General features: G+C 50.1%; 1 protein-coding gene across 1 annotated transcript; it reads right to left on the bottom strand.

Annotated features, from left to right (window-relative positions):
• Positions 1 to 3,906: 3,906 nt before the first annotated feature.
• On the bottom strand, positions 3,907 to 9,455 carry LOC114434862 (GTP-binding protein Di-Ras1-like). Its single transcript, XM_028404293.1, has 6 exons — positions 9,295 to 9,455; positions 7,633 to 9,178; positions 7,273 to 7,545; positions 5,697 to 5,902; positions 5,428 to 5,598; positions 3,907 to 5,244 (listed from the first exon to the last, which is right to left on the bottom strand). The coding sequence occupies exons 4-6, from the start codon at positions 5,832 to 5,834 to the stop codon at positions 4,954 to 4,956; spliced, it is 600 nt and encodes a 199-aa protein (XP_028260094.1). The 5' UTR covers positions 5,835 to 5,902; positions 7,273 to 7,545; positions 7,633 to 9,178; positions 9,295 to 9,455; the 3' UTR covers positions 3,907 to 4,953.
• Positions 9,456 to 13,197: the final 3,742 nt, after the last annotated feature.

A 13,197-nucleotide genomic window follows, 5' to 3' on the forward strand; every position in this document is an offset into this window, starting at 1 on the left:
TGTCTCTGTGTGTGTCTGTGAGCGTGGCTCAGACTCAGCGTGATGACTCTGGACCAACGGCCGACATCAGCGTCCTCCGAGCTGCTAACAGGGCAGAAAGCACAGGCGGTGAATAAGAAGCGTCCTGAGCCGGCGCTGAGACAGGAACCAGGAGGAGAGTCATGGTTCCAGTAATGACAGCAGAGCGGGTCAACAGCCTGACTCAGCAAACAGAGTGCATTCTGGGCCGCTGCCAGACACACACAGCTGGAGTGTGAGCGAGGCGGCTGTGAACACACACATCGCTCACATGGTTTGCAGCGGTTACTTTTTAAGAAGAAGCACTGTACAACCTCCAGCTGTTTCAACACAGGCACACAACACTGCACACGTCCTGAAACTGTCTGTGTGTGTCTGTGTCTGTGTGAGTCACACAGTGTGTTTGGTGTTATTTTGGGAGGACTGATGCTTCAGCTGAGGTGGAGAGAGACAGTCTGAGGTTTACAGACAGAGCGGAGGTCAGTGAAGCAGACGTGAGTCAGTCAGACTGAACCGTCCGTCTGTGTCTCTGACTCACGTCTGCTTCACAACAACCTGCAGCAGCTGGCTCAGCTCATCTGTGGTCTCAGTGCGCCCCCTGCTGGTCAGAGGAGGCACTGTGTTTGCTGTCTCGCTGCCCCCTGCTGGTCACACTCGTGTTGGTCTTAACCTTTGCTCTGGTTCTGGTTCTGGTTCTGTGTTTGCTTCTGTTTGTTCTGCTGGATGTTTGTTTACAGAGTGATCAGGTCAGACAGTCATCAATAAGCTCTGATCACACACAGAGACACACACAGACACACACACACACAGACACACACACAGACACACACACAGACACAGACACACACACACAGACACACACACACAGACACACACAGACACACAGAGACACACAGACACACACACACAGACACACACACAGACACACACACACACAGACACACACACACAGACACACACACACACACACACACAGAGTTACAGCCTCTGACTGAACAGGGTCCAGCCTGAAAACACCAGGACATGAAACACACACACACAGACACACAGACACAAACAGACACACACACACAGACACACAGACACACACAGAGACACTCTCACACACACAGACACACAGAGACACTCTCACACACACAGAGACAGAGAGAGAGAGAGACACATTCACACACTCTCACACACACACAGACACACACACTCACACACACACTCATACACAAACACTTCCCGGAAGGTGATGCTCGTCTCCTCCGGGCTCTTCCCGACAGATGCAACACACCACCACCACAGAGCGAGCTGATTGGCTGCTGTGGCTGCAGCCTTTCAGCCACTCAGAGAGGAGCTAGGTGATGTTGTGATATGATGTGCTGACCAATGAAATGCAAGTGAGGGACAAGACCAGAAACAGAGAGAGCGTTTCCTGTCATCGATGTCACAGAGGACCACAAGGTGTGTGTGTGTGTGTGTGTGTGTGTGGAGGCTGCAGAGGTCAGAACATCTGTCCTGTGCTGACAGGAAGCAGACTCACACACTGTCAACACACATCTGTACAAACACAAACACATGACTCAAACCAAAGTTTACTGCCGCTCCATCACACAAACACACACACAGAGACACACACACACAGACACACACAGAGACACACAAGGACACACAGAGAGACACACACAAACACAGACACACACACACACACACACAGACACACACACAGACACAGAGACACACACACTCTCTCTCTCACACACACAAACACACAGACACACAGAGAGACACACACACACACAAACACACACAGACACACACGCACTGTGCATACAAACACATGACTCAAACCAAAGTTTACTACACCTGCCGCTCCATCACACACACAGACACACACACAGGAGAACACTGTGCATATACACATGCAGGACATTCAGGTGCAGACAGACAGCAGGAAAACCCTGACCGACTGTCAACAGTTACACAACAGCTCAGTACACACACTGACTCACACACAGTCTGCACACAGAAGCTGCAGGTCATAGATCAGCTTCTGTTTGTGTGCTCTGTGAGATATGGCGCCACCTGCTGGATCACTGCAGACAGGAAGTGCCAAACTACAACACAAACCGATCACTAGGGGTGGGCGATACTGAAGATTTCAGTATCGATCCGATACCAAGTAAATCCAGGACCAGTATCGCCGATACCAATACCGATACCGATACTTTTACTTTGAAATTTCATGATCATAAATAATTATTTTTTTGCCTTCTTTTTTTGCCTTTAAATAGATTATCGTGATTAGCAGAATAATAATACACAAGAAACATTTGTTAAGTAAATCAAGCTGCAAACAAAAGTGCAGAACTGTATAAGTTTGAAATTTTAACTTCACAATCATGTCAGCAATGCTCCTTGTGACAGCCATGGCTCTTTGTGAATCATGTAGGTGAAACAGCATGACTAAGATACTTTTATAAAAGTTTAACACCTCTCTGCATGGAGCCTAAATATGAAGAATAAAGATCCTTCAACTGTTATCACCAAAGCATAATTATATTAATCATACTGAAATACATATCATTATATAAACTTATATAATTACATTATTAGATGTATTTTGGAATTTGAGAAAAACAAGATTTATTTCAGCTGGTGATATGATGACTGTTAAGTCATTCTGCTAAAATTGCATGTCTTATCACAGCACTCAGAAAGACACCATTAATTCATGCTGCAGATTACTCAATCTAACCCTTCACTTCTTTAAATCATCTACCTGGATCTTCATGAGTGTTGTGCAGTAAAGCCTTTGTCAGTGACCACTGTCTCTGGTTCATGTTTGGGGATCTGCCTCTTCCTCCTCCCTCTGTTTACTCTGCAGCTCCGCTTTGGGCTCTGCTGCTTTATGTTTGTGTAAATGAGTTGTGTTTCCACAGTGGCAGGTCGCTTTCCTCCGCACCTCACAAGTAGCAGTTTGTTCTTCTCGTCTGTCGCTGTGAAATAACTCCAAACAGCGCTCCTCTTCCTCTCTGCTGTCTCCATGACGCTAGCTGCACTTTACAGCCAATCAGGAGCTCCGTCTGCTCCAGCAGAGTGGAGAAGGAGGGGGAGGGGCGGGGTGTGCCTGCGCACTGAGCAGAGTGAGAGAGCAGCGCTGTCTGCACCGCGAGTAAATACGAGTAAAGTTGCTGAAGGTATAGAAGAGAAACTTCCACAGAAATATCGATCTCATCACGCTAGTATCGAGTAATTACTGATCCTAACTTTGGTATCGATACTATCGATATTTAGATCGATTCGCCCACCCCTACCGATCACAGCACACAGCTCCTGTGTGACAGGGATGGTCCTGCACAGAGGACGCTCTGAGGTTCCTGGTTTATCTGAACGTCTACAGCAAGTGTGAGACGTCTGAGCTTTTCCAGCAGCACTTAAACGCAGCACAAACCTGTGGAGGGAGAAAATCTCCAAGACTGACAGAATTCTGCAGAAGAACCTAAACGAGTCCTGATGTTTGATCAGCCCGACAGCACACAGGTCACCAAGTCTGTCATCATCCACCAGGGGGCAGCCAACCTGTCCCTCCATGTGTGAAGTCAGAATAAAACAGGGGCTCCTGTTCCCTCAAACTAACTGATATAAAAACCGTTGTTTTAATGTAATGGTTTCATTATCACACACATGTTCGTGCGATTAAAGATAAAACATTTGTAAAAGCGTTAAAGGAGCAGTCCGTCACATCCACACAGTACGTGTCCTCTTTTATTTTGAAATACTTACACAGCTGGAGGTTTCACTTCCTGTGTCCTGTGTCTCAGGCTTCCTTCATGTCTCTCTCTTCTCTCAGGTTCTCGCACAGACGCCATGAACGGAAACTTATCAACAGACGCCACAGTGTTTGAACCAGGCTGTAAACATCTTTATTTCTGCTGTACGGTTCTATCATGGCCAGACCAACCAGGACTGTTTTGCGGACAGTGTGGTTGGACACTTTCCTTTTTCCTCCAGTCTTTGTGCTAAGCTAGGCTAAACTCATCCTTGATCTGCAGCTGCACTGGGTACACCAATGAACTAAAACCCATCAGACAGTTTGTATGTACAGGCCTCTGCGCCCCTGCAGCTACGTGTTGCTAACATGAAGCTGGAGGTTCTGGAGCGTCTGCTGTGTCCACCGCAGCCTGTGTTCATGGACACCGTGAGCCAGCAGGAAGCGCCGACCTCCAGCCACCGAGCACAGAGTCATGCTGGGAACTATTAAAGGAATACTTCACTGCTTTTCAAACAAACTGTGCTTCGTAGCTAGCTAACTACACGGCCGGCACAGCATGCTACATGCTTCAGAGTTGTATCGAAGGTGCTGTCACACAGTGCTCCATGAGCATGCTACCATGCTAACATGGATGTGGTGTAGTTGTGCATCAGTTTGAATAAATTAGCATGCCACAATGGGAGGAACGAGCTAACCACATCATGGGGTTCAGCTTTGTGGCTACTATATTAGCCTGTGGTAGCACGCAAATGGCTAACAGGGGTAGAACTGTTGTGGTGAATGTATTAGCATGCTAATGTGTGTGTCGTCAGTTTAGTTTCTGCTAATTATCATCAGGCTGAAGCAGCGGAGCGATGAGAGGCCTAATCAAACCCGGTGATGTATGTTAGCCGAGCAAGCTAACCTGACAGATCGTCAGTCCAGTGAAGCGTTCCTTTAATAAAGCTGCTGATGGCGGCAGACGCTCCGACTGACTTCAGTGTGTAAACATTTTGTACAGATATTTCAGGATCACAGACACGACCCAGTTTCAGGAGCGACCCTGATTCCAGTCATTCATTTTGTTCATCGGGGCTCCAGCAGGCAGACAGATGAGGACAGCCACCACAGAAGAAGAAGAAGCGGCCACCTCTGTCCTTTCCTCTCCAGCGAGTCTCTGGGCGCCGCCGCCCGCTCTACATGACGCTGCACTTCCCCTTCAGCTTGTCGGCTCGTTTCTGTTTCCCTGAGCGCTTCCCGTCGATGCTCAGGCTCATGTCCCGCTTCTTCTCCAGGGCCAGCAGCTCCTGGAACAGTTCCTTCACGTTGGTGTTTGTCTTGGCCGACGTCTCCATGAAGGCACACTTCCAGGCGGCGGCCTGAGCCTCGCCCTCTTTCGTCTCCACCTCCCGCTGGGCCGTCTCGTCGCTCTTGTTCCCCACGAGCATGATGGGAATGGCCTCCACGCTGCCTTTGATGGCTAGAACCTGGAGAAAGAGAAGACGTCAGTCAGGACAACAAAGCGTCTTTAACCAGTGATGACCCTGCTCCGTGGAGCCCCCAGTGGCAGAAAGAAACACAGCACAGTGCATACATGTACAGTGTCGGTGGTTGTGGATCAGACCGTGTTCTGACTGAGGCGCTACGTGCTGACTGAAGTGACGGCTGACCTGCTGGTAGATGGGCTTCAGCTCCTCCAGCGACTGGCGGCTTGTGATGGAGAAGACCAGGATGAAGGCGTGGCCTTTGGAGATGGACAGACGCTGCATGGCGGGAAACTGGTGACTTCCTGTCGTGTCTGTGATCTGCAGCGTGCAGACGCTCTTATCACAGCTGATCACCTGCAGAGACGACGACCCGTTACCCGCCACTCAGCTCCAGACGCTCTCATCAATCACACGTTTCACACATGCAGTGTTCGTACTCTGAGGCGCCCCACCTGTCTGTAGGTGTCCTCCACTGTTGGGATGTAGGTGTCCCTGAAGGTGCCTTTAACAAATCGAAGCACCAGCGAGCTCTTCCCCACCCCGCCGGCTCCGAACACCACCACCCTGTAGTCGTTGCTCTGCTCGGGCATTCTGGGAGCTGGAGTCCAGCCGCTGCTGCGGATCAATGAGCTGAGGATGAGCAGAGGCCACTTCACGCCTGTGGGAGAAAACAGAGTCTGTGATTAGTTTGTGTCTGTAGGACATTCCAGTGTCTGTGGATAAGACAACATGAAGGCTTCTGGGAGTTTCCCAACATGCCGAGCAGCGCGGCTCCTTTAGAATGACTAACGAGCTGTGATCAGAGTCTAACGTGGTTAAAGGAGGAGTGAAGCGCTGCCGTCACCTGCTCCTTATCTCCACCACACACTCACTGACGACCAATCAGCAGCTGTTTAACCGACCTGCGCACACACACACACACACACCTGCTTCCTGACAGCATCCATTGTAACTCTGGATGTAACCATGGCAGCGAGCAGAGTGTGTGTGTGTGTGTGGGGGGGGGGGGGTCGCCGTGGTGACGGTGACACACACAGAAGGCACAGATTTATATACTCGGAGTGGAACACAAACATGTCATCATCACTGGAAGGGCTGTTGTCATGGTGATCTGCCTGCCCACATCGGCCGACATCACTTCCTGTGCGGAGGCAGGCAGCAGGGAAAACACCACGGAGCAGTGAGCGCTCCAGGAACAAAGGGTTAAAAGCTACCAGGCGTTCAGGCTTTCACCCGAATACAACGCGGAGCAGCAGGTGTGATGCTTCTGTAGTCCAAGCAGGAAGTTAGCGTCTGATGTCACAGCCAATCAGAGGCCTCCACTGTGTTTTGGATCATAGCAGGGATAAAGGTATGGATCATCTCCACTGATGAACTCCACCTCATGATCACCAGAGGCTAAAAGCTAATGCTAAGCTATGAAGCAGCTACAGCTGGTCACATGTGAGGAAAACACCAGTGACGTCACTTTGACTGAAACAGTGAGAGCGCTTCACCTCGGTGACGTCATCACTGTCACAGAGTGTGACGTGTTGAGTGACAAAAAGTGTGACAGTGTTACTGAAGCACGTTGACTTCTGACCACTGGATGCTGAAATGTTTCCTCTAATTAAACTTGATCGACAACATCCTCATTGAACCCCCCCCCCCCCACACACACACACACACACACACACGCCCGGTACGACCTTAAACTACACGTCACAGATGACGTGTCCTGTGTCAGATTACTCTGCGTTCCTTTAATGCTGGCTGATGATTTCACGACTTTGACACATGTCGTCACGACACTCTCTGACCTGCTGCTTTGTTCTCCTCACATCATGTTAATCAGCCTGACTGCACTCAACGATGAGGACTGTCGAGCGCGCGCACACAGTGATGACACGCAGCACGAGCCAGGCGGTGAACGGACGGTGGAGCGCTGCCCCCGGCCCGCTGCCCCGGGCCCGCCGCCCGCTGCCCCCGGCCCGCCGCCCGCTGCCCGCCGCCCGCCGCCCGGTGTGGGTGTGATGCGGCTGCACTCACCGTGTCTCCGCGGATCCTCTCGGCCTGTGTGCGTGTGTTTGCGGGGTTTGTCTACTTCGGAGCGGCTGTGAGCATCCTGACCGGTCCGCTGTCTGACTCACATCATCATCATCATCATCATCAGACCTGCTGCTGATCGGCACACATCAGCCTCCTCCTCCTCCTCCTCCTCCCTCCATCTCCTCCTTCCTCTCCTCCGCTGGTAGAAAAACAAGCAGCGCTTCCGCTGGGCTTCTTCTGTTGATGTTCACAATAAAAGCTCCATTTAGACCCCTGTAATTGAAACGGTGAATTAAATCCACGCAGCGTGCAGCTTTAATGAAAACTAACCATCATTTAAAAACGATGAAGATCACCCACCGTGCCCCGCGGCTGTGACTGCACTCTTATAAAGCGTGGACTGCCCTGCTAGAAGGGATCGCACTTTTATTTTGAAGGCAAACCAACGCTGCCAACCGGAAGTCTTATTTTCAGCATCCTCCTCCTCCAAAGTAAAAATACATCCTCCCGTCACACCTCCATCAGCTCCATCAGCAGCTCAGACACGTCATCAGCAGAAAAAATAGACAACATTATGAAACAACACAAATGAATCACACAGGGCACAGACACACGGCTCAGCTCATCCTGGTCATTGATCATATCCACAGCGGATTAGTTTCAATGGAGCAAATCTCACTGATGTAGAATGTTTGAATCTCTGGTTCTTTCCTTCATGGGAAGGATTCATGGGAAATAACGCAACATGAATTCATATGAATTATTAGAACATCAGTTACAAGATAAATGTGTAATGACAGTAGTTATGGATTAAGGTGGAAACTATGCTGCATGTTTCTGTGGCTCCCTCTAGTGGAGGCCCAGGGTGCTGCAGACTAAGCTGTGACCAGGTCTGTTTTAGAGTTATTTTACCTTCATTTGAATGAATGCTGCCTCACAGCGCTGGGAGCCGAGGCACCACAACTCTGAGCATTTATATCGTTTATGGAAAATATGAAACTAATCTACAAACTCTTCAGAACGGCTCTGTGGGCGGCATGACGCCGGACTCCCTGCTGACAGTGGCAGAGAGGAGAACACTGAGAAAAAGTCTGGCCATCGTGGACGATGCCAGTCATCCTCTGCACGCTGCTCAGAGCAGCCTGAACAGTGCCAGGCTGCTCCTCCCCAGGACCCACAGACTCAGAGACTCCTTTGTCCCCCGATCCATCAAACTCTACAGGAGGGGGAGAAGGAGGGAGGAGCACAGCCCACGTGCAATAATCCATCTGTACCATCTCTGCTGCTGTGACATGTTTGTACATAATCCCTCATCTTTTATGTTTACTGTACTATGTTCTGTTTTATTCTACTTAACTCTTGCTCTGACTGTCGGTGTGTATTGCTGCTGGTACCTGATTAATAAAGTCTGTTCTATTCTCTGTTCTCTCTAGAATCAGATTTCCTTTACTTAGCCTGAGGGGAAATTCTTCTACAGACATGCAGATCCACCCATACATAACCTTTACATAGACCTTTACATAAAGCGTGTGGACAGGGAGCCTGACACACACACAGAGATAACACCAACACTGATGCTTCTAGTTCTAAATGTGGATGTTGGTCCCTGTCATCTACAAACACTACATTATATATATATATATATATTATATATATATGAGAGAAGGACTACATTTAACCCTTACAGCAGTGAACCGGATAAATGAATGAAATGTAATTTCCCAGTTGGGGATCAATACAGTGTCTCCATCTATCTACCTCTGGGTGTAATCCGATAAAGATTAGATTAAAGATTAGATTAACACAGCTGTGAAAGGAACTACATGACGTCATAAATATCCTCATTACCTTGTATTAACTGGGGGGGGGGGGCACTCACATCCTCCGTTTTGCTCTCTGGCGACCCCTGTGGCGAGAAGCGGTCATTACACCTGTGTTTTTTAACTTCAACTCCAGGCGGAGGAATAATAACAGCTCCGCCTCTCTGACGGGACGGTGTGCTCCGTCAGCTCCGCCTCTCACCTTGTGTTTACATGTCGTTTATGACAGCATCCATACATCTGTCATATCAAGCTCACTCAGGAACTAAATGCCATGATGCTTCACCTGGAAGAAGAAGACTTCTCCTTCTGGTAGCGTAGAGCTGGCTGACAACAGTCCGCCATGTTCGAGCTCTGCGCTCTTCTTCTTCTTCTACGCTCTTTTCTCCTTCTCGTTCATAGACTGCTAATCATGTAGCCTGTGCGCCACCTACTGGAGCTTTAGTGGTGCTACAGGCACACACGCCATTTCAATAAAGAGATATAGAAATATTTACGGGGTTAAATTATTATTATTATTACCAATACTATTATTATTGTTATTGTTATAATTATTGTTTTTAGGGATAAGAGCAAAGCCCCCGCCCCGCTCTCCCTCCCTCCCCCCTCTCCCTCCCCTCTCTCTCTCTTTGTGTGTGTGTGTGTGTGTGTGTGTGTGTGTGTGTCAGTGATCTTCAGCTCTGCTCGGAGTCATGAGGTAAGCACACACCGCTCCTCATTTTCTACATCATTTCATCTTAAATCTTATATTCCGTCTTTTCCATCCGTACCGACCCCCCTGTCCTCCCCTGGCCCGGTTCGGTCCGGCACGGCTCGGTTCTGCGGATAAACGCTGCGCATAAAGACAAAAGGGGGCTGATGGACTGGCGCAGATCCGCTGAAGGATGCTGAGTTTTACCGATGCAGCGCAGATTTCTGCACTGAGCGTCATTTTAAACGCTGCGGTGTTTGTCGAGGCGCGTTTCTCCGCGGTTTAATGTCATTTATCCTTCGTGGGGTTTTGGGGGAGGTGGAGGAGGGTGGAGGGGTGCGCCCTGTGTTCTCTCCTTCATGCAGAGAGATGGAGGAGGATGGAGCAGGATGAATCATAGATGTGGTCAGCAGCAGAAAAAAAGAGGTCAAATATTCCAGAGCAGAGAATTCAGATTCACCCTGATCATCAGAGCGGTGTGTGTCTGTGTGTGTCTGTGTGTGTGTCTGTGTGTGTGTGTGTGGATGGGGGGGTTCTGCTGCAGTTACATGTGAAAGTCACATTGAGCTGCTTTCTCCATTTTGAGCCGTTCTGTGGTGTCAGGCTGTTTCTGGATGGTCGTGCTCAGTGTTGCCGCCGCTCTGTGATTCATTCTCTGCTTCAGACATTTTGTTGTTTGTCTCATCGGGGCTGAGTCTGCTGCATTAAACATGAATCATAAACCATCAGATTATGTATGGAGACCAGGGTTGATGCAGGAACACAGAGACAGCTGCTGCTGCTGGACTTGTTGTCTTCATGCGCTTCATATTTCGACACCTCTGTGATGGATCAGGTCCGCTGGCCTTTGGTCTGTTAACGTACATATTTCAGTGTGTTATCAACAGAGAACCTGTTCTTATAAACACAGAATCAAATGTTCTCTGCTCTGAAGACTTGGATTATCTGAGCTTCATCAGCTCCTCCATGAACGACCAGCAGGAGATTATCCAGCAACTCAAACCCAGAACTCAAATCCAAGGACTGGATCCAGTCCACCAAAGTCCTTTGGTGGACTGGACCCAGTCCTTCGGGAGACTGAAACATCACCTGTCGGGTTGTCAGTGAAATGTTTAGAAAGAGTACAGAGAATGCGTCGATTCAAGTAGACTGAAGACTGAAGTTAATTTTACAGCCGATGATGGAGGACGTCTGGTTCTTAGAAACATGGTTTGATTTACCTGTTCAGGACACGTCTCCAGAACTGAGCTGTGGTGTGATCCAGGACCAGGCCGGTGGGTCTGCTCTTTGGGCCCGCAGGCTTCATTGGTGTGTAGCACTGTTACTGCTGCTGATGGATGAATGTGATGGAGGCTGCAGGCAGTGATGGAGGCTGCAGGCTGTGATGGAGGCTGCAGGTGGAGATGGAGGCTGCAGGCTGTGATGGAGGCTGCAGGTGGAGATGGAGGCTGCAGGTGGAGATGGAGGCTGCAGGTGGAGATGGAGGCTGCAGGCTGTGATGGAGGCTGCAGGCTGTGATGGAGGCTGCAGGTGGAGATGGAGGCTGCAGGCTGTGATGGAGGCTGCAGGCTGTGATGGAGGCTGCAGGTGGAGATGGAGGCTGCAGGCTGTGATGGAGGCTGCAGGTGGAGATGGAGGCTGCAGGTGGAGATGCAGGTGGAGATGGAGGCTGCAGGTGGAGATGGAGGCTGCAGGCTGTGATGGAGGCTGCAGGTGGAGATGGAGGCTGCAGGCTGTGATGGAGGCTGCAGGCTGTGATGGAGGCTGCAGGTGGAGATGGAGGCTGCAGGTGGAGATGGAGGCTGCAGGCTGTGATGGAGGCTGCAGGCTGTGATGGAGGCTGCAGGTGGAGATGGAGGCTGCAGGCTGTGATGGAGGCTGCAGGTGGAGATGGAGGCTGCAGGTGGAGATGGAGGCTGCAGGCTGTGATGGAGGCTGCAGGTGGAGATGGAGGCTGCAGGCTGTGATGGAGGCTGCAGGCTGTGATGGAGGCTGCAGGTGGAGATGGAGGCTGCAGGTGGAGATGGAGGCTGCAGGCTGTGATGGAGGCTGCAGGCTGTGATGGAGGCTGCAGGTGGAGATGGAGGCTGCAGGCTGTGATGGAGGCTGCAGGTGGAGATGGAGGCTGCAGGTGGAGATGGAGGCTGCAGGCATATCGCAAGCCATTCATATCACATTTCACCAGTACTTAAAACGCTGTTTTCACGTCGCACGCCGCACGGTGTTTCCTAATACTCTGATGATCTCCGCCCCATAACTCGCTCAGCCACTGGTTCACTCTGTATCAGCCTATCAGCAGAGAAGAAGGACGGACCGCACTGATCAGCACCGACCTCCTTTGCTGCATCACTTCGGTCTGAGTCATGCAGCTTCCATTTCTCATGAAAGAAATAAAGTGAATTATGTTGACAATAACATTAGTTCATCTTACTCCTAATCTCCTAATCTCTGTCTGAAACACCCCAAAACAGCTTGTTAACAAACAAGTTGTTAGAACTTTAGACTGACTGATAGGTGCACAGCAGGGGGTGAGGTTGTATTTGTTGTAATATTACATTCAGAATAATCCTGTAGCTGTGGACCGAAGTGATCCAGCAAAGGAGGTCGGTGCTGATCAGTGCGGTCCGTCCTTCTTCTCTGCTGATAGGCTGACACAGAGTGAACCAGTGGCTGTGTTATGGGGCGGAGAGCATTAGAACATTAGAAAACTTATGTTATGAGTGGCCATTTGGAAAATGCTGTACGGCGTTTTAAGTACTGGCGAAATGTGATATGAATGGCTTGCAATACAGGCGGTGGTGGAGGCTGCAGGCAGTGATGGAGGCACGCAGTGATGGAGGCTGCAGGCAGTGATGGAGGCTGCAGGCAGATCATCAGATGAAACTGTTTCACGTGAACAGAAACAAAAGACACACACACACACACACACAGGCCTTCTCATTGATAAACAGACCGAGCGATCAAGTCACATGATCATATCTTTATGTTCTATAAGCAACAAATATTTCACTGACCTCTGGGTCATGTGCTCGGTCATGTGACCTCTGTGCAGAGGAGTAGTCGTCCGGACCTCAGGACTTTTAGTCGCTCCATCAGATCAGACCAGATCAGATCAGATCAGGTCAGGTCAGCTGATCAGGTGTGACTCAGCGAGCCTCAGCAGCAGGGAGTCCCTCCCCTCAGCTGGAAACGGCCCACAGGCTGCTCTGAGGTTTTGGACTGTCTGGGTCAGCTTGCTTCAGCCTGTCTCTGACCTTTGACCTCCACCCTCTCTGATGTGAAGCTGCAGTGGAGCTGTGATAACATGTCTGATGCAGCGTTTGATGTGTTCACCTGAGCGCAGCTGTCAGGGAGTGGTGGAGTGCTCAGGGTTAAAGCTTCGTCCTCCTCCTCCACCTGCCGGCCCTGACAGTC

The sequence above is a fragment of the Parambassis ranga genome, chromosome 4 (genome assembly GCF_900634625.1).
Source record: "Parambassis ranga chromosome 4, fParRan2.1, whole genome shotgun sequence".
Taxonomy (NCBI): Eukaryota; Metazoa; Chordata; class Actinopteri; family Ambassidae; genus Parambassis; species Parambassis ranga.

Coding starts and splice junctions, on each gene's coding strand:
- LOC114434862 (XM_028404293.1), bottom strand. CDS start 5,834: ATGCCCGAGCAGAGCAACGACTACAGGGTGGTGGTGTTCGGAGCCGGC. Junction 5,599..5,696: donor TGGAGGACACCTACAGACAG/GTGGGGCGCCTC, acceptor TCGTCTCTGCAG/GTGATCAGCTGTGATAAGAG. Junction 5,245..5,427: donor TGAAGCCCATCTACCAGCAG/GTCAGCCGTCAC, acceptor CTCTTTCTCCAG/GTTCTAGCCATCAAAGGCAG.